The sequence below is a fragment of the Lepidochelys kempii genome, chromosome 19, assembly GCF_965140265.1.
Source record: "Lepidochelys kempii isolate rLepKem1 chromosome 19, rLepKem1.hap2, whole genome shotgun sequence".
In the NCBI taxonomy this organism is placed as follows: Eukaryota; Metazoa; Chordata; order Testudines; family Cheloniidae; genus Lepidochelys; species Lepidochelys kempii.
Window position 1 is genome coordinate 8152177 of NC_133274.1, and position 21611 is coordinate 8173787.

Consider the following 21611-nt stretch of genomic DNA (forward strand, 5'->3'; position numbering starts at 1 on the left):
GCCCAGAACCCCCTCCCACAGCCTGAAGTCCTCATTTCTAGCCCCACCCCAGAGCCCACACCCCAGCCAGAGCCCTCACCCCCTCCCACACCCCAACCCCCAATTTTGTGAGCATTCATGGCCCACCATACAATTTCCATACCCAGATGTGGCCCTCGGGCCAGAAAGTTTCCCCACCCCTGCTCTAGGATTTCTAAGCCACAGAGAAAATATTCTTTATTCTTACTCTGTGTAGAGTTTAACTATTAAAACAAATAAGCCATTTAATGATGTGCTAATAGATTTACCATGGCAGTTTGCAAGCTAAATACAACATAGTGGTTTACAGTATGTAGCACAAGAGGCATATTTACATATACTACTGCAGGTAAGTTTACGTGCATGACTGAGGTCAATTATTAACAGCCCAAGTGTGCTTTGTTAAGTTTTAAATGTTGTTCTCTCGTGTTTGTCAGGAGTTGGGAGGCCGATGTTATAATCATATTAATATGCTGCACCCAAGGGGGCAAATTCAGCACTGGTGTAAAGTAGGTGCAAGTCTTTATGACATGCTCTTGGCCACATGTACTGACTGGTGCTTGTGTTCATAGAATCATAGAATATCAGGGTTGGAAGGGACCTCAAGAGGTCATCTAGCGCAACCCCCTGCTCAAAGCAAGACTGATCCCCAATAGCAGGACCGATCCCCAATATTTATTTTGCTTGTGTTATTTTGCCTGTGTCCAGTTGACATGTTCTGCAAAAGATACTTATGGAATGTCTTATTTCCTAGGAACAAATATCTTGCCTGCCTAGAGTAGAAAACATCTTCAGCACATACTGCATTTCTGGACAAAACAATACAGCACCTTCTTAAAACAGCTTCTCAATAATTCCAGGCAAAGGGCTTAATTCTTCTTTGGTGCAGTCCTGGTATAGTCAGTGAAATTACACAAGGGATAAATGTGCCTCCTTAGTTGGATGAGAAATAAACCACACTCATACATTTCCTTTGAAACCATACTTGGCTGTAAATGTTCCTGGAATACAATCAAACTCCTAAACACTGAGGCTCTCAGACTGCCCAGTTCCTCAAAGCTACTTAGGCACCAATTGATTTCAGTGGAAGTCAGGAGTCTGAATACCTTTGAGTATCTAGGCATAAGACCCACTGAGGGCTCCATCCTGGACAAGGTGCTCAACTTCCACTGAGTTTAACAGGAGTGTGGGGCTCTCACCACTGCTGCGGTGTGCTCGATGCCTTAGCATATTGAACCACAACTGCATATAAAGTGTTGCAGTCCCAGCAGCTGAGTGGCCACAGACCACCCTTGTGCTGCAGCCACGTGGGTCAAAGCACATTTTCCTTGGGCCAGAACTTAATTTTAGAGTAGGGAGGAAAGAGGTCATTGACTACAAGATAAGTGGGTCAAGGAGATCACTGGTTGACACAGTTGTGGACTAAGTCTGATAAACTGGGAGGGTTGCCCTAAAATAGCGGGGACTGCTTCTGTTGTTTATCCATCCATCCATGGTGTTTGTAGCGCACCCATCACTGTAATATCTATGAATGCCTGCTATGCTATCGTTGTAGGATTCGTATGGTAGAGTTGGTCCAGTCTTCCTTTGGTTGGGTTTATCTGATCTTTAGAAGGTAGGAACCATCAGCCCAGATTTTTAAAGGTACTTAGGCAGCCAATTCCCTTGGAAATAAATGGGAATTAGGTGCCTAAATACCACTACAAATCTGGGCCCATGTCTTTTACTCACTAAGTAAAGTCCCAGGCACAAGGAGGGTGCGGTCTGCAAATGTTTCATAATACCATTACAGCCAAATGACTTCATTTCCCAGGCAAGGCATTCAGTCATGAATCCTCCCAGGAGCTACAGAGAAAAGCAGCTTTAGATTTTCTTCCTTTTCAAAGAAACAATCCAAAATCTGTCATATGTTTCCTGTGTCAAAGCTCAGGCTTTCAGCAGATTCATGTGTGTGTTGTACACAATGTCACCACAGATGGTTTCTATCGGTAAGGATTTCAGAGTGCTGTCTGCTTCTGGGGTCGGGGAGCTCTCTGAGGCGATCACCTTCTTTCTGAACCGCGAGCTGGTTTTCCTCAAAGAGGAGCGCAGCTCCCTGCTTCGGAGGGCGTACACAATGGGATTCACCATGGAGTTCACCAGGCAGAGGGTGCTGCAGAAGGCGAACACCTTTCTGATGTGATCATTCAGGCTGACGAAGAGGCTGTACATCATGAGAGCCAGCACTGGGGACCAGCATGTCATGACAACTGCCAGGACCATCACTAATGTTTTGGCGAGCGTGACGTCCATCCTCATCTTTGCATTCCGCTTCCCAGCCTGGCTTTGGCGTTTCTCCATGTACACTGTGTGCTTATGAGCCTTCCACAACACCCGGACGTAGGTGTACACTATACACACCAGCAGAATCATTACCAGGCAGATCCAGCTTGACAGATACTTGCTATCAACAAAGGGAAACAGCTCAGAGCAGGCTGAGTTTAGCCTGCAGCAGTTCCACCCCATTAGAGGCAGGAAGGCAGTGATTATGGTAGCTATCCACATCACAGCCATAGCCACCACAGCCCTTTTCCTCGTCACGATGACCTTGTATTCCGATGGCCGATAGATACAGACATAGCGGTCAAATGCCATCAGCAGCAAGCTGCCCAAGGACGCTGTGAAGGACGTGTTGACCCCTCCGAGCTTCAGCAAGAAGATCTCTTTAGAGGAGTCAGTTCTGTTGAAGACATGGAAATCAAGAAAGCTGCAGACAAATACAATGCTGGCCAGGACATCTGCTAGGGCCAGGCTGCTGATGAAGAGGTAGGAAGGCTTTTTCCTGATCTTAGGGGAAGCAAATATCAGATACAACACCAAAGAGTTTTCCAAAATGCACAGAATCCCACAAATGGAGCACAGTACAGCTATGCTTGTTTTCTGAGCGAAGCTATTAAGGACCATGTAACATTCCATGGGCATGGTATTCATGCCGCAACTGGACACTTTTGCAGTTTCATCCACCTGACATCTCCCCATCATGATTATCCAGGCTCAAAAAGCTTTCCAAAGAGCTGGGGTTTCCTTGGTGAGCCTTCAGATGCTGCTCTGAAAAAAAGATGTAGAGGAGAAAAACTTACATTTGTACTCAGCACAAAGAACAACAGACACAGCTAAAGGGACACGAAACAGTCAGAGAATACCCCCCACCCCCAATGCAAAGGATTTGAGACCATACAAAGGAGAAAAGAGACCAGGGAGAAATATTTCTAGGTTCTCTGTCCAAAGAGTTGTGTAACACTGGATGGGCAAGGGTAGTGGCAGTGGGGCAGACATAGGGGATGGCATATCTAAGCTGTCAGTTCAAATCCTGCTGCTCTTACTAAGGTGAGTAGTTCCACTGACTTTACTGGGACGACCCATGAGATTAGAATGAGCCAGATTTGATCCCAAGTCACTAGAGATCCAGAGCTGTTACCCTCTGATGGTCTCTGTGAAAAGAGTAGGTGATTTCAGTCTGCTCTTGGCACTAATAACAGGTTTCAGAGTAACAGCCGTGTTAGTCTGTATTCGCAAAAAGAAAAGGAGTACTTGTGGCACCTTAGAGATTAACCAATTTATCTGAGCATTAGCTTTTGTGAGCTAGAGCTCACTTCATCGGATGCATCCGATGAAGTGAGCTGTAGCTCACGAAAGCTTATGCTCAAATAAATTGGTTAGTCTCTAAGGTGCCACAAGTACTCCTTTTCTTCTTGCCACTAAAATATCTTTGCTGTTAGTCTCAGCAGAAATGCCCTGGATTCCATTGTAGTCACCACGAGGGGGCAGTAATAACAAAGCTTCTTATTTGGCAGGTCACTGTACATATTATACTGTAGGCCAGTGGTTCTCAACTTTTCCAGACTACTGTACCCCTGAAGCCTGAGCCCTGCTGCCCAGGACTGAAGCTTAGCTTCAGCTTTGCAGGGCCCCCTGTGGCATGGGGCCCCAGGCAGTTGCCCTGCTTGCCACCCCCTAATGCCAGCACTGCACTTGCAACCCCCCCTAAATCCATCCCGCAGCCCCCCTGAGGTCACAACCCCCAGGTTGAGACACTCTGATCTAGATGAGTTGACATACCCCCTGGAAGACCTCTGCATACCCCCAGGGATACATGTAGCCCTGGTTAAGAACCACTGCTGTAGGCTATATGGTGTGAAATACAGAGTATTGCCAGTTCCAGGCATTCAAAAATCATGAAATTTGTAAAAATAAGTTTGCAGTTCTTTGGATTTGCCTTCTGGTTTTTGAGCCTCTAGGGTTGCACTCAGGTCACGTTTTGAAGCTTTTCTGTACGATCATGAGGGCTGAAAAATTACTTAAAAAAAATACAACAGCTGGTATTGTCATGTAATAACATAACTCCAGGAGCTGTGCTTTATAAAAAACATCAACTATTGTGAGACTTATATTGCTTCATCACCCTAATATCTGAGTACTTCCCAAGTATCTAAAAATAGAAACCAATGCTCTTTCTTACTTCCCAGGTTGTAGGAAAAATAGCAGAGTTGGTGAACGGGTTATTTTGCGTGTTAGTTGTGTAGTGTGAGCGAGTGTGGGTGAAGAATTTATTGAGGGACAGGTAAGTCAAAGCCATGAATTTTGCATTTAGGGCCTGATCCAAAGCCATTGAAGTAATGACTTTCTATTGACTTCAGTGGGTTTTGGATCAGGCCCCTTGGTTCTGAAAGTGGTTAGATCTGTGGTCATTCTTCTCTCTTGTGGCCGTGAGTTCCACAGTCTAGATAGAAATCCTGTGCAAGTTCTGTGTCAGGTGCTCACAAGGTTCACTTCTTCCACCACTGGAATGCAGACACTGCAGGGGTGGAATGTTGCAGCTATTTAGCAGCACTGCACAGCAGCTTAGGACAGGTAGGGAAGAAGAATTTATCTAAGGGCACGTCTTCACTGGGAACTTTAAAGAGCGGCTGTGGCTCTCCTTTAACATGGCTGGTATAGTCGTGGCATAGCGCTGGGAGAGAGCTTTCCCAGTGCTCTAAAAAACCCGTCTCCACGAGGGGAGTAGCTACCAATGCTGTCTACACTGACACTTTACAGGGCTGAAACTTGCAGCGCTCCAGGGAGTGTTTTTTTACACCCTGGAGAGAGAAAGTTGCGGTGCTGTAAAGTGCCAGTGTAGACAAGCCCTAAGTGAAACTGCAAGGGGAATTTAGGGGGGTAGATTGTACACTGATACAGGGCTCAATTAATAAAGAATTAAAGGAGGATCATTTAATTAATGCAGATCAATCTGGAAAACAGATCCAGTCCAATTAACCTGATATTTTTGAATTAGATGACAAGTTTGGTTGATAAAGGTAATAGCGTTGATGTAATATACTTAGACTTTTGTAAGGCATTTGGCTCGGTACCTCGACACATTTTGATTAAAAACTAGAATGATATAAAATTAACAAAACAATGAGGAGTCCTTGTGGCACCCTAGAGACTAACAAATTTATTTTGGGCATAAGCTTTCATGGGCTGGAACCCACTTCATCAGATGCCTGGAGTGGAAAATATAGTAGGCAGGTATGTATGTGCTGTGTATTTATACCTGCCTACTGTATTTTCCACTCCAGGCATCTGATGAAGTGGGTTATAGCCCACAAAAGCTTATGCCCAAATAAATTTGTTAGTCTCTAAGATGCCACAAGGACTCCTTGTTGTTTTTGCTGATACAGACTAACATAGCTACCACTCCAAAACCTGTCATAAAATTAACATGGCACACATCACATGGATTAAAAAGTGGCTAACTTATTGGTCTCAAAATGTCATTGTAAATGGGGACTCATCAGCTGGGTGTGTTTCCAGTGGAGTCCCAGTGGGATTTGTTCTTGGCTCTACACTATTCATTTTTATCAGCAACCTGGAAGAAAACATATACTTATCACTGATCAATTTGCAGATAACACAAAACGTGGGGAAATGGTAAATAAATGAAGAGGCCAGGTTACTGAATTAGAACAAACTGGATCACTTGGTACTCTGGGTCAAGCAAGCAATGTGTGGTTTAATACAGTTAAATGTATACGTCTAGGAACAAAGAATGCAGACCCTGCTTATATAATGGGGCTCTATTTTGAGAAGCAGTGACTCTGAAAAGATGTGTGGGTCATGATGGATAATCCACTGAATATGAGCTCCCAGTGTGATGCTTTGACCAAAAGAGCTAATGTGATCTTTGGATGCATAACCAGAAGAATCTCCAGGAGGAGTGGAGAGTTATTTTACTTCTGTATTTGGTAGTGGTGCAACAGCTGCTGGAATCCTGTGTCCAGATCTGGTGCCCTCAATTCAAGAAGGATGTTGATAAATTGGAGAGGGTTCAGAGAAGAGCCACGAGAATGATTAAAGGGTTAGAAAACCTGCCTTATAGTGATAGACTCAAGGAGCTCAATGTATTTAGCTTAACAAAAAGAAGATTAAGGGGTTACTTGATCACAGTCTATAAGTACTTACACGGGGAACAAATATTTAATAATGGTATTTTCAATCTAGCAGAGAAAGGTCTAACATGATCGCATGGCTGGAAGTTGAAGCTAGACACATGCAGACCAAAATAATGTGTACATTTTTGACAGTGAGGGTAAATAACTATTGGAACTATTTACCAAGGGTTGTGGTGAATTTTCCATCACTGCCAATTTTTAAATTAAGATTGGATTTCGTTTTAGAAGAGGTGCTCTAGTAATCATTTTGGGGACATTTTCTGGCCTGGGTTATCCAGGAGATCAGACTGATGGTCACAGTGGTCCCGTCTGGCCTTGGAATCTATGAACAATTACCTGAATTGGAATATGGTTATACCCCAAGAGCACACAGCATCTTTTCACAAGTTCTCTGAGATCTTTAATAACAACAAGTGATTAGGACCTGGGATTTACATTTCTTCCTAAAGTAGCCCATTTTTAGTATTCCTGACAGAAGATTAGAAAGTGCCATTCCAGTTCCTGGGACTCAATCCAGCTATTTTGGGAAAACAAGGCACAGATTGAAATATTTAATCTTCATTAAGGACATTTCCATTATGATGATTATTAATACCTAGCTCTTATCTAGCACTTTTCATCAGTAGATCTCAGCGTGCTTATGAAAGAGAGACAGTTTATTTTATCTATTATGGTTTTGTAAATCTCAGCCATACTGAAATTGTATTTCTTTCCCTTCAATCCCTCGTGCTGAAGATGAATTATAGACACTTCAGATTTTCTGTTCAGTTGATTTCATCCTTGGCCATTAGAATGCCACACAAATCAAAACCCTTAAACACATTTTAACATCTAAACCAGCCAAGTATATTGGTCATAAAACAGAGAAAGAACCATAACTTTCCACAGCTGGATGCAATACACACAATGGCCCCGATCCCGAAATGTGATCAGCACAGGCAGATGGTGAATCTCTAGATTCCTGAACCCATGGGGATCGGTTACAGCACAGGGCTGGGGCGCAGTGAGTCTCAACAGCACCACTTCTGAGCAGGATAGGGTTTAGGACAGTGTTTATTGAGAGATTTAATGGAGTACTGATGCACTGAGCTTTCCAGTTACAGAGCCGGCGTGTCTGAGATCAGCAGATGCCTGCAGGAAGCTAAGGGGCTGGAACACCCTCATCATCTCTAGCAGCAGATATTCTGATTCTGTCCCAGATCTTACAGGTATGGGGAAAGCTCACTATGCCACAGTCCATGCTGGACCTTGCTTTGGGAATCCAGGACTTCGGTCTGCAGGGTTGTCAATCCAGCTTTTTACACCAGCACTGAATTTACTCTTTGAAAACCAGTTCAGGAGTCTGGGGAAGGGAGTTCGCCAAGTGTGCGCACACACGCGTGTGTGTGTGTATGTGTGTGAGTTGAGAGACAGACAGCACTCCCAGGATGAAAGTCTCTTGTGTGCGGCAGACAAAGTTACAAGGAAACTGCCAACACTCCTCCTTTGCTGGGTGGAGGTATTTCCTAGAAATAAAGCATATGAGTTCAGTCATATCTGGAGCCTGCAGCTCCCCAGTCCCTCCCACTCCCAGAACCCATGGAGATCCTTTGAGGAGTTCTTTCCCGCTTATGAAGCAAACAGCTGGATTTCTCACCAGCTCCTCATGATTGGGGTTTAATTGTCCTGTTTCCTCCAGCATGAGGAGGAGGAGGTGGGAAAAGGGGATTATGGATAGATTTGAAGGAAGCAGCTGAGGATGCTTGATAGACAGAGCGAGGGAGATGGTTCCAGTTCTCGGGGCAGCGTGAATGAAGGTGGGAAGCTGAGGGTGAAAGAGAAAGGAAAGAGTTGGGAGGAAGGCAGGGAGCTAGGGGGTGTCACAGTTGCAGGACTCACTGCACCTCGCTCCCCCTTTGGTCTCTCTGAGTGCATCTCCTGAGCTATTCAACCTGGTGCCTACACCTATCTCGGGGCCAGAGGTGGTGTTTGTCATAGAATCATAGAATATCAGAGTTGGAAGGGACCTCAGGAGGTCATCTAGTCCAAGCCCCTGCTCAAAGCAGGACCAATCCCTAATTTTTGCCCCAGATCCCCACATGGCCCCCTCAAGGATTGAACTCACAACCCTGGGTTTAGCTGGCCAGTGCTCAAACCGCTGAGCTATCCTGTCCTGTGGTGGCCCCGCAGAAAGCTTCATTCCTGTGCCCATACCAGTGCTGTCACACCATCACGCCAGGCAGGGTGGGTATGCATCCCAATTGCCATTGCACCAGGCGGGGCGCGCGGGTCATTTTGGCTTTCTCTCTGTCTATTTCTAGGGACAAGCAACAGAATTCTTGCTGTCTCGGGAAGTGCTATTGCCTGGATTGCAGGGGCTTTATGCCACTGCTGCTCGGGGTGGAACTCCATGATTCTCCCACTCTAAAACCCGGCCCTGGGACGCAGCACTCTGTGGATCAACTGTGCTTACTCTGCAGATCTGAGTACAGATCCTGCAGTTCTTCCCTTCAGGAGCCTGTGACCTGTGGTGTACAGGGACCACATACCCTTCTTAAAATCACAGTATGATTTCTTTAGCAGCTGGAATAAAGGAATAGAAAATAAATAGCATTTTAAAACAACAGACAGGCTACATGCATGTCTAGAGTCCTGCTATCCCCTGATGATGACCTAGGAAGGCCTAGCTTCTGCAGATACCCCCAGCAGGCTCTTTTATGAGTCTCTTCCCTCTGGTTTCTCCCAGTGACCCTTCCTCCCTCTCAGAGAGTGTCCCTCTCTAAACCCTCTCTATGGTTCTTTGTTCTCCTGCATTCCTGGGCCTTTTCCAAGAGGCTGACTGGAGACAAAGGCAGAATCAAAGATAATAGTTCAGGCATTGTCCCTTAACAGCTGCTAAGTGTTTGTTGAGAGGTGGCTGTCCTCTCACCTGTCTTTACAGACATACATCTAGCCAGTTAAACCATGACAGTCATTCAGAAAATATCCCAATAACCAGGCCAACATACGGGATCAAACTATTACAGGGAGAAGGGGAAAGGAGAGACGAGATGCAAAGGGGACAAAGGCAATATAGGTCAATGGTAATGCATGAATTTAATGTGGTAAGAGACAGGAAGCCATTTCATCTGGCACCACCCTCGCTCTCATGCATGATGTAGCTGACACATTAGGAACCTGTGGGCAGAAAGTAGTTTGATGTCACTATCGAACAGGCTTTAAAATCTGTTTCCTGGGGAGACCTCAGAACCCCTGGAGCTGGCTGTGGGTAGCTGAGAGAGAATTTTAAATTTCTGCCTGGAGCTGCAGGGGGCATTTTAAAGGGCCGTAACAGAGACAGGACCATTTGAAAATGTCTCTGGATAAATGTTGTAGACAGGTAAATCTGCTGTGCATGCATCTATTAGGGACAAAGAGGCTACAATGCAGGGGAGGAGCGAAGCACCAAAACCCCACAGGAGGCTTCTCATATCTGCAGCTGCAAAAGGGACACGGGAACTAGAGATGGGCCCAATCCCCAGCTGTGGTTAATCAGGGTTGCTCCATCGAGATTAATGGGATGATGCCCATTTACAGGATCTGGCCCCCAAAACCAAGATCTGGGCAGCCTTAAACTTTGGGGGAGATTGGAATCAGATGTTTTCCAGTGCTGCACTTCTATGATTCTTTATAATGGGCCACACCAAAATGCTGGATCATGTCTGCACTTTATTAACCAGCCCAAGGGGTGGCTAATGTTTCTAGCACAAGATGCACGCTCTCAAAAACAGGAAATCCTGAGCAAATCCACTTCTTCATTTGAGACTCTAGGCCTTAGGGACTTTCCTTTCTTCTCCTAGGTGGCTTGTTTCCGAGAGAGAGAAAGAGAGAGAGTAAAATCCCTTCACACTTTCAAACAGCCGCTTCTATCACTTGGTGATCTGTTATCCCCATCTCTGCTCAGTGATCACATCTCCAGGAAGACAATCAAAAGAAATACTCAGAGACTTTAAGGTCAGAATTGACACTGTGATAACCTAGCCTACAAAGCCACTGTCCTGGCTGGCTGTGACCAAATCCTCTGAGAGGAAGAAAAACTGTTAATTGCCCATGGAAAGAGCATTCTCCAGCTTGCTTGAGGGATTATCCAACAGCAGCTGGAAGGGGTTTAGGAGATGGAGGTTTCTGAGGTTTTTCAGAGGGAGATGGAGCCTTTCACTTCAAGGTCACCACATCCAATCCATGTTGGTAGTGACCAAAAGCCGTTATCTATTATGCATAGGCACAAACCATCAGATCCATGTGTCTGTCAGTCTAAGTACAGCGAGATGGTGGGTTTCGCTCTAGATCCTGGTGGACAGGCCTCCAGATGGCAATAATCACCATCACTATAGCACCCCATCGATGGCTGCAGCCCTGAACCCCAGCGCATTGGCCATCCTGAATCCCAGCCCTGAACATTGGAGTTTCAGCTGTTAGTGGAAAATGTTTTCAAGTTGAAAGCACTGGCTGCATCTTTCTCACGCGAGGTTAAAAATCCCCAGGCCCTAAACACCTGCAATATTCTTTGAAAAGAGGAAATGTCCAAAGAGAGTAAGCCACAGAAGAGACAAGCAGTTATTGCAACAACTAGCAAAATACCACAGAAACAAACAGGGCTGGTGGGGGAAAGTGAGGGGGGTGGAAGAGGACCTGAGCAGTATTTGCTGTGGATTGATGAACTGCTGGAGGTTTCAGGTATTTGTGCCTGATGGCCATGCGGTCTCCCTCAGTGACCTTTCAGTTAGATGACTACAGCAGCCATAGCTAGCAAATGGGGGACAGGAGGGAAAGCGACGGAAAAGGTCTCGAAGACTTTTCCACACAAAGACTTTAGCACTGACGGGTGATTTGTAGTTTCCATCCCCAGATGATTCCCCTTGTTACTTTCACCCCTGCCTCCCCTGTCACACTAAACACTGCAATTGCTTTGGTTGCAGGACATACCCCGTGCTAGTAGGTGTCATTGTCCATCCAGCTCAGTTTTATATTGGGCCTGATCCAATGTCTATTAAAAGAACAATCTTTTGACTTCAAGGGATATTGAATAAGGCCCATGGCATAGAGCTGTCAAGTGCAGAGGTGCAGAAGGGCTGTGGCTGAGAAGAGTAACCCAGGTGATTAGGGGGCTGGATAGACCAAAGTATAAAGAAAGAGTAAAACAGCCAAATAGGAATATGTTGGCTAAACACAGAGTGTGGAGGGAGGGACACCGGACGGTCAGACGCACAAGAAGATAATACAGTGGACAGAGAGATTTGTTCAAGAGGCATAATCAATGTCTGTGAGTATCTGAAGCCCGTAAATACCATGGGCTCAACAGAGGGCTCCTGACACAGCAGAACCAGCATGTTCCTGCTGCCTGGGACAGAGCCCATCTTTGTGGGACCTCCTTGCACATCCCTGCATGGTGGAGGGCCGGTCAGGGCGGGTGGGGCCCAGGCATGGTTAGAGGGTTAGAGGGTCCTTGCCATTCTGGGGTCTCCATGAGAACAATGGGAGTTTTGCTTGAGAAAGGACTAAGGGTGAAAACCAGCACAAGGCCTATGCAACAGTCCAATAGGGCTTATATGGGACTCAGGTGGTTTCTAAGGCCATCTCTACAGGGAGGTGGATTTCATCCTGCACATGGAACCTGAGTCAGGAACTCAGGACTTGGCTCCAAATAGTCACAGAAGCAGGACAAGAAGAATAAAGTCTGTGATGTTTTGGGATTAGCTAACGTTACAACTCGGAGATGGACCCAGAACAAAGCCCCCAAATCCGAACACCCTCCATAGTCTCGGGAAGTTGGGCCCAGATCTGAACTCCATGTTTCAGGACTATCCCTGCTATAAAATAACCCCAAGAAGCTGGTAAGAAATAGAGGAGGTGAGCTGGAGCGAAAGGAGAACAGTAGCTTTAATAAAGAGTGAATGGCCTGAGGTAAAACAGATAAGTGCTGATCCTGCCTAGCGGAGGTTCCTACAGCTGAGGGCCATTACTTACTTCCCTGCCTCAGCGCATGTCCAGAGATATTTACTCTACAAACACTGGGGCTTGATCCTACTCTTATTGAGATCAAAGGCAAAACTCACAATGAGGTCCAAGGCAGCAGGCTTGGGTGCCAAGTTAGCCTTAACATATCACCCTTGGAGCTTTGAGCTGCATGAAATTTCCCCAGCTCCCACGCAGAACTAGAAAGGAACCTGTTCCTGAAATACAGGTAGAGGAAACTGTTGTATCACACGGGCCCAGTAAAATCTTGGGGAAAGCATCGGTGCCACTGAGCACTGTGACGACAGACAGACCGATGCACGTGAAAGCGTAGGCCCTGACCCCATGCACATGTTCTGCTTTAAGCACGTCAACAGGAATGTTCCCGTGCATCAAGTTAAGTAAGTGGGTCAGTTGCGGAAGGAACAGGGGCCGAAGTGTTATCTTCCAACGTTCTGAATACAGCAGCTAACCCTTATCACAAATCAGCCCATGCAGAACGTTTTGCACAATCGCCAGAAAGGGGTACATAACGTTCATTCCTCAGGACGAACCTGTCTCCTTTTATTGGCAGCAAAAGGAATCTTCAGGGACAGGTGGCTTTGAAGGAAATCAGACTTTGCCAGTTGAAAAAGCGGGACTGAGGCCCTTTCAAAAAGAGCAAGATAATCGCTCAACGGTCTTCTTTGGATCCCAGGTTTCTGTCAGCGCAGTCGCTGCTGAAACAGTGCCACAGGTGGTGGGCAGGTCTCCTGGAAGGTGCACAGACACAGCAAGGGTTCAGCGGTGTGTGAAAAGGCACAGGGACGCTGTGGGAAGCAGGAGAATAGGGAATAGCCCAGGAGTGGCCAAACTGCGGCTTGTGAGCCACATCATGTGGCTATTTTACAGTTACAGTGCGGCTCACAGAGCCCCCCACTCCCCCGCCATTCTCCGCCTACCAGACTGGGAGTAGCGGGGAGCTCGAGGCTTCCGCCCTGCGGTGGGGTGATGGGGCAAGGGGCTTCTGCCAGAGACGACAGGTACCTGCTGGGAGCTGGGGGGGCACAATTTAAAGGTTTGCTCCCCCCAACAGCTTGAGTCACACCCCCGCTCTTATCCTCAGCGGCCCCTCCCTACCGCTCCCCGGTGTTAGCCCCGCCTGGAGAAGCAGTGGCAAACACCTGGGAGCTGCAGGGAAGGGGCGCTGCTTTTGCTCCACAATGAGAGGCAGCAGCAAAAGCAGCATCTCTCCCTGCAGCTCCCAGCTGTTTGCTTCTGCACCTCCCCAGGGCCGCAGCTCCCAGCTGGCCAGCTTCAGCAGCGGCCATGCGGGGAGGGGGGCCCAGTGGCACCATGTGACCAAACGGGGCCTTCAAACCCTGGCAAAAATTGGCAGGACAGATGACACCACACGTCACCTCTGACTTCTCCCCAGCAGGGAGGGATTCTTGGGGCTTCAGCCCCAAGGGGTGCGCCTGCCAGGTCTCAGGATGTCAGCAGGAGCAGGTCGGAAGCCCCGAGCCCCAGCAGGCACCTCTCACTCAGTTGAAGCCCCGGCAGGTGCGCCCTGGCTCTCAAACTTCGGAAGATTGTTGTCTATGGCTTGCAGGGTCGGTAAGTTTGGCCACCCCTGGAACAGGCAAAGGGAAATGACTTGGCAGATCCTGGGGGAAGTGGTCAATTACAGAGGAGATGTACTTATGTTAAATATTATTTATTATTACCAAAATACAGTTTTTCACCCGTGGATCTCAAAGCACTTTACACAGGTGGAAAAATCCACATGTTAGATGGGGAAATGGCAGAGCTGGGACTAGAACCTAGGTAGGAAAAGCTGTGCTGGGTGTTACAGGTAAGGGTGAGAAATTTCAATCTGACATGGAAAGCAGTCGGAGGCCTATGATAAAAGGAAAAGGCAATCCATACACAAGGAAGGAGCCAGTCAGCGAATGTGGGTGATTTTTCCCCCCTAGAAGTTTCTGTTCTATAAATAATTTCCCCCCCATTAATATCTCTGTGGCTGGCTCCCTTAAGCAATTGCTTAATCATCTGTGTAGGAGGAGTCTCACTCACATCCTCTTAGGGAGACTCTCTCAGCCTCCAATGCAGCTATAACGATCAATGCCTTAATATTGTTTGGCAACACTGATTCCTCCGGCACCTCGAATCCACACAAGCTAAAGTATGGTTGGATCCCAGAGCCTTGTGTTGGAGTAAGAACTGTGATTCTGCTGCTCTTAATGACGCTGCTTATGGCAGGGTTATAGGGCATAAGGCAATTTGAGAGGTGGCTGCCTACATCTCCGGAGATTAGTCACCAGACCAACTCTCAATATATGCTCTGGTGACCAATAAAATCTGTTTAACGGGCTCACTCCTGCCCCCACTGAAGTCAGTGAGAGTTTTGCCACTTGACATCAGCGGCAACAAGGTTAGGTCCAATATTTATATTTGGGAAACACCCTCCAGCATACAGAATTGGTGTTATCTTTAACATTCCACCTTGAGGTTTTCCAGAAGCCGCTCACTTGAATGAAGTGACACATGTACACTAGGTGAGAACACATTTATGTCTAGAGATGGGCTCAAATCAAAAGCCTTGATTTGAACACCTTAGAAATGTCCTGGGTGCAAGCCAAACCCTAGGCTGAATTTCACTGCCAGGCCTAGTCACTCTGGTCCCAAGAACTCCTGGACTTTTGGTAGAAAAACTGGATCTCATTTATGCAGCAAGCATCCCATTGTGCCAAGGAATTTATGCTCTGATTGCCCCCTTCTTGTTTACGGCAGCTGTTCTTGGAAACATGCCACATGCAGCAGAGCAACATTAACTACTGCATGCTGATATTGAACCTGACAACCTGCTCTTCTCTAGAGAGAGCGAAGTCATGCCACTAGATAAATTGGGGCATGTCTGAGAGCTCAGTGGAGGCAGGAAGATTAGCAGCAACCTCCTAACTCCTCTTATTCCACTTGGGTTTCTAGAAAAGGAACAGCTTCTTCCCACAAATACAGCACAGCCTTGATTATCCAAACCTCTGCGGCCAAAACCCAACATTACCCAAATCACGGTTACCACCTTTGACATCTATGCATTCGACTGAAAATTCCCTTCCTTATCTGAAACGTCGGTGATCTGAACATTTTCAGTGCTCCTCCCACATCAGCCAGAGAATGGAAGTCGTACTGCGTATCAGAAAAGCAAAATTAAGGCCGCAGGACCTTTGTGATGGACTCACAATACAGGCACCAGACCCCAAATGTTTTTAAATCAACTAAAAAATGACTTCTAATAGGATGAGAGTTTCACTACTTATTTTGTGAGGAGCCTACAGAACAATGGGAGCTTTCTGGAAAATCAGATTTTTATTAACAAGATGAAAGATGGTTGTGCGGTTGACGAAACGGTGCAATGCGTCAAAAGCTATGGGTTATATTACTCGCTCTCTGAGTCTGGGCAAGTCATTTGCTGTACGCTTGCCTGTGACTCATTTTCCTTTTCGGTAGAATGGAGATATTGCCACCGAAATCACAGAGAGGCGGTGGCACTAACATGCCCTGAGTTAGTCAGTGTTACGGCACTAGAAGGGCAAAGTGCTATTATAAAATGTTTATTTCGGTAAAGTGTCAAACTGCAGCATGTTTTTAGCGGGGGATGGGGAGGCGGGGAATCTGTCTAATGCAGTCCAGCACACACTGATCTTCCCAACCATATTGTTGAGACATTATCTCTGTGCTATGGGTGCTGGGAAGGAGGTAGTTGATATACGGAAGAGGAGCTGATGGAGGCAGCGTACAGCAGGGTGTTGAATTACCTCGTTGGCTATCCCCTTGCTTTTTACAGTTGAAGCTTGTGGATTAAGCTGCCTAAAGCCTCCGTTCCCCTCCGCTGAAGTCATTTGGAGTTTTCCTATTGACGTCAGACCCTGAGTGCCGGATTTACAGAAAAGCTCAGGTTCCATTTAGGCACCTAAACAAGTGCCTAGATATACAGAAGAGTTCAGCACATTGGGTTCTGAGTGCTTGAAAATCTGTCCCTAAATTAACAAAGTTTTTTTTACATGGGAATATAGCTTTAACTTGTGCAATCAGAAAATACACCCATGTTTGGACAGTGCCTACCACTATGGGATGGGCCTCTAAGCATTGTGATAGCACTAAAAAACTTATTATCACCACCACCACCTCACTGCCCTTAGCATGATTGGGAGCGAGCTTAAGAATGAACAGTTCTTTGAATAATTTCCCCGAGGTGTGAGACAAAATCTCCCTCTAGCCCCCACCCCCCAACATCAGACATGCAGCTCTTATCCCACTTCTGTTGCATAGCATAAGGAAGATCTCACTTCTCCGTTTTCACTGAATTCCCCCCGATTCTCATCCCCTCTCTCAAGTCCGTGATAGAAAGGGCTGCATCTTGCTCCAAGCCTAGATCAGTTTAATTTTGTGTATTTACTACAGGACTCCAAAATCAAAGAGAATATCCTAGGACCAGATTCCCCTCCTGCGCCCCGGTCCATCTTTCTTGGCAACTGGGCTGTTTGACATTGTTTGGACATACACATACCTAGAGTGTGTCCTTCTTCTTGCCGCCTGACAGTGGCTACTGGCACCAACAGCAGAGAATGAGGAAGCATCAGCTTCCAGGGCACAGGAGTAGAAACATCAGGGGCAATAACACAAGTAGAATGCCCCAAATGGTCCCCTATCCGACAGTAAAAAAAGATCTATCTGACTTTAAGATTAAACTCGATAAGTTTATGGAACAGATGGTATGATGGGATAACATGGTTTTGGTGATTAAATATTCATGGTAAATAGGCCCAATGGCCTGTGATGGGATATTAGATGGGGTGGGATCTGAGTTACCCAGGAAAGAATTTTCTGTAGTATCTGGGTGGTGAATCTTGCCCACATGCTCAGGGTTCAGCTGATCGCCATATTTGGGGTCGGGAAGGAATTTTCCTCCAGGGCAGATTGGAAGAGGCCCTGGAGGTTTTTCGCCTTCCTCTGTAGCATGGGGCACGGGTCACTTGCTGGAGAATTCTCTGCTCCTTGAAGTCTTTAAACCACGATTTGAGGACTTCAATAGCTCAGACACAGGCGAGAGGTTTTTTGCAGGAGTGGTGGGTGAAATTCTGTGGCCTGCGTTGTGCAGGAGGTCAGACCAGATGATCATAATGGTCCCTTCTGACCTAAATATCTATGAATAAGGATGAAAAACAACCAGTTCATAGGCACACGCTGACTGAGGGTTGTCTGCACTGCAGTGGGAGATGTGATTGCAGCACACGTAGACATACCCAAACTAGTTTTAATCCAGATAGTGCAAGTACCAACAGCAGTGAAGTTGCAGCAACATGGACTTCAGCAAGGGCTAGCTACCGGAATAAGGACCCAGCATCCCGGCTTTTATAGCCCATGCTGCTGCTGCTTCGCTGTCACTGGTACTCAGGCACAGGTGCCGCAATCACACCTCCAATTGCAGTGTAGACATGCCCTAAGTGACAAGCCTCTCTCTGTTACTCAAAAAAAGAAAAGGAGGACTTGTGGCACCATAGAGACTAACCAATTTATTTGAGCATAAGACATCTCTGTTACTCAGCGCTAGTATTTATAGCTGGGATTTTCATAAGGTCTCATCCTATCACAGTAAAAATGTAGGGCCCAGTTTTGCTGCCTTTACTCACATTGAATAATATCTTACTTCTCAGGTAGTCTCCTTGGAATCTCGCCCCATTTTCAAAGGAGAGCAGAAAGGTGCTGCCGTGCCTCTGCTGAGCCAGCGAAAAACAAACAGAAACCCCCCTGGGCATGTGTAAAACAAGGCACTGCAGGCATAATCATAGAATATTGGGGTTGGAAGGGACCTCAGGAGGTCATCTACTCCAACCCCCTACTCAAAGCAATCCCCAATTTTTGCCCCAGATCCCTAAATGGCCCCCTCAAGGATTGAACTCACAACCCTGGGTTTAGTAGGCCAGTGCTCAAACCACTGTGGATTATCTTGCCAAATGGAAATGCTGGAAGCCCCCATCTCTTGAGACATTGAAAACTAGACAGGAGAAAGCAACAGACACTATTCTATGGCAGTTCCGAAGACAGAGTGAGGAAAAGAATTTCCACCCAATTGTACATACAGCTTGGTTACCAGTAACGGGAAAAGTATCTGACAGTTTCATGGGTTTATGGCTCAGTATTACAGACTGTGAAGACTGCTAGCATATGGCAACAAGACCGTCATATTTTTAAGTTTGATTCTGATCCCACTTACACCAGTGGGTAATTCCATTGACTTCAGTGGATGTTTAATCTAAAGGAGAATATGGCCCCTGTGATTCATTTCAGCTATCAAACTTATGCTGCATTGCTCAGAGTAGCATAGGTTTCTCTTCTCACTTGTAATAGTTTCTCTGCTTATTGAGACACTATGCAATTCATACAAATTAATCAATATCACAGTTAATTAGAGTAACATTACATTAATGCTGCTGTGATCAATGTTCAGAAAGCACCATGAAGATGTAATATTCTTCATTCAGATAGGTTATCATAAACCCTTTTCAGAGCTTTGAGATGTTTAATAAAGTAACACACTTTTTAATGCTCAACAGTTAATAAAAACAATTAAAAGAGTTTGTGTGATACATAATCATCACCACCACCAATGCACTAACTCGTCTCCCTCTGGCTGTTTTAAATATTAAAACACCTTTGGCTTTGTATATATTTTAATTTTAATATGATTTATAGTTTCCATCTAGGAAATGTTTTGGCATTTTTCTGGATATTAGCTAATCATCCGGGCTTGTCTAAATGATCCTCTCAAAGACAGGCCTGTTGTTTCTGAAGTCCTTGACGTTAAGAAAATGGCAGAAATTCAGTATTGAATGGTATTTTAAAAAACAATTCTCTCATGCAAAATATGTGCCGGTATAAGAACAGCATTTGCAGATGAAATACAGTGATAAAGCGTCGCAAAGTAATGCTTCTGTTATTACACAACAATCTACAAGTACTGAAGTATAGTAAGCCTTAGCCTTTGTGTAGGACTTTTGAACTTCAGAGAGAGCTATACAAACAGATACCATACTCAGTGCTTCTAACTGGATAGATAATATTTGGCAACAACTCTGAGGTTTCTAAAGTAATTATTCATAAAACAAGAGGAAAACAAGCCAATGTAGATTCTGGCAGTTTGAAGATCTACCTTTAATGCTCTCATGAAGAAAACATTCCCTATAAACATCAGTTCTCCCACGCCAAGCGTTACTTTGCATTGCAGTGTGTCTGAAATAATACAGGACAAGGAGCCCATCAAACAATCAAAGGTGAATTCTGCCCCCTCCCAAAATGATAATGCACCTCTCCGAACCCTCAGCAAAATTCTTCCAGACCTTGTGTGTGTATCAACACCGCTGAATTTTAAGGCGTGGCATGCTTTATTGTGGGAAGAAGGGGAAAAAAAGAACTTTGCATGAAATATATACCTTGGGGACAGTGAATGAAATCTACTCACATGGTTTTGCTTGGGTGTCAGGCGGGAGATGCTTTTGGGACTTCCCATCCTTCCAACTGTCAGTGTATCTTGTACAGCTGTGCACTGGTGAATGCTGCTTTCTCCTCTATTCTGACTTCCGCTCTGGTTCTGCTTATTCTTCCCCTGGGTAGAAGTTTGTGTTAGTCCCTTCCCCAATCTCTCACTCTTCTTTATGTTCTCTTGGTGGAAAATATGTAATAAGTTTTTCCTTCCCTCCCCACTTCCTCTCTGGGTTTTGTGCTCTGCCTTTCTGGTCATTAGAAGAACTGTAGTGATGGATGTTTAAAACCTGTCTCAGATGCAGGGAGTCAATTTGCTTACCAAGGGTTTTCTTCTCAGTCTTCTCCAAGTGTAAAGAGTCTCATAGGGAAGAAACATTCAGGCTTCATTTGCCTGATTTTTAGGGTTGGGGGGAGGACCATGATTGTATCATCTTATTCTTTTTACTCCCTTCTGTTCTGGATTTAAAACCTGAGGCTGTATGAACTTCCCCTTGGCATCAGCATCAGCCAGCATGTCTGTCAACAGGCTTGTGTTGGAAAATCCTCACCCCCGAGCCAAACAGTTGAAATTAATTATTAATGTTGATGTTCCCACAAAAGAGCAGGTTCTGCTTTTTCTGTCCGCTTGTAGCCCAGCAGAAGTGAAATGAACAAAATAGTTCATTTATACATAAGGGCAACCATGGCACTGAAAGAAGATCGGAAGACACTGCACCAGACTGGAGGAGTTTAAATTATGCAACTCATCCAAGCTTGTCAAAAAAATGCGAGTAAGGCATGAACTTCTGATATCAGACCGTCTCAACTGAACAGCATGGAGCTGTCTCTGTGATTGAATTAAGGTCTTCTAGTGAACCCTTTGGTGATGTAGCCAGAAGTCTGTGTGATCCGGCAGAGGACACTCCACCCACCAAATTAGCACTGACCTCAGGACCCCAGAGTGTTGCTAGAGGAAACTGTACTGCAGGGAGTCTTGTGTAATTCAGCTGATGGCACTATTCCTGCTGGGTAAGCACTGACCTCAATGCCCCAGCACGGCATGGAGGCACACTTGATGGAGATTATGTATTGAGGAGACATACACATTTTGGCCTCTACTGTAACATAAATAAAATGATATAATAATTGCTGTATGAGGCTAAACAGCCGCTAAGTTCCACCCCAGAGGTGGCTGCCTTTCAGTGGTGGATACAATGATTCCTAAGCACTCTGGGATGAAAGGTATGTGTAGAAGTAAGATATTATAAACACATCATCCACACAACCATTTTTATTACCAAAAACTAAATGTTTAAATGGCTAAGGACCCTATTTTACCACTCTTATGTTGAACAGCTCTTAACTCTAGAAACAGTCCCAAATAAGGGTACTAATTCAGGCTTTAATACACCATTGTAGGAAGCAATTTGTGAAACCATATAGACATCATTCTGAAAGAATTATGGAGTTAAAATTCATAATATAAAAGCAACCTTTGGCTTTTTTTCTTTATCAAATACTCCCACCCTGTGCAGTTTAACCAAAGTGCAAGATTTCATTTACTATTTTCTATTCCACATTTTTTTATGCAATGCACAGTATTTTGCAGTTCTATTATAAAACATGATTACTCAGTACAAATAC

The 21611-nt window shown here is 45.5% G+C and overlaps 1 protein-coding gene across 1 annotated transcript; it reads right to left on the reverse strand.

Annotated features, from left to right (window-relative positions):
• Positions 1–1944: 1944 nt before the first annotated feature.
• On the reverse strand, positions 1945–20098 carry CNR2 (cannabinoid receptor 2). Its single transcript, XM_073317788.1, has 2 exons — positions 19966–20098; positions 1945–3105 (listed from the first exon to the last, which is right to left on the reverse strand). Exon 2 carries the CDS (start codon positions 3037–3039, stop codon positions 1945–1947), a length of 1095 nt encoding a protein of 364 aa, XP_073173889.1. The 5' UTR covers positions 3040–3105; positions 19966–20098.
• Positions 20099–21611: the final 1513 nt, after the last annotated feature.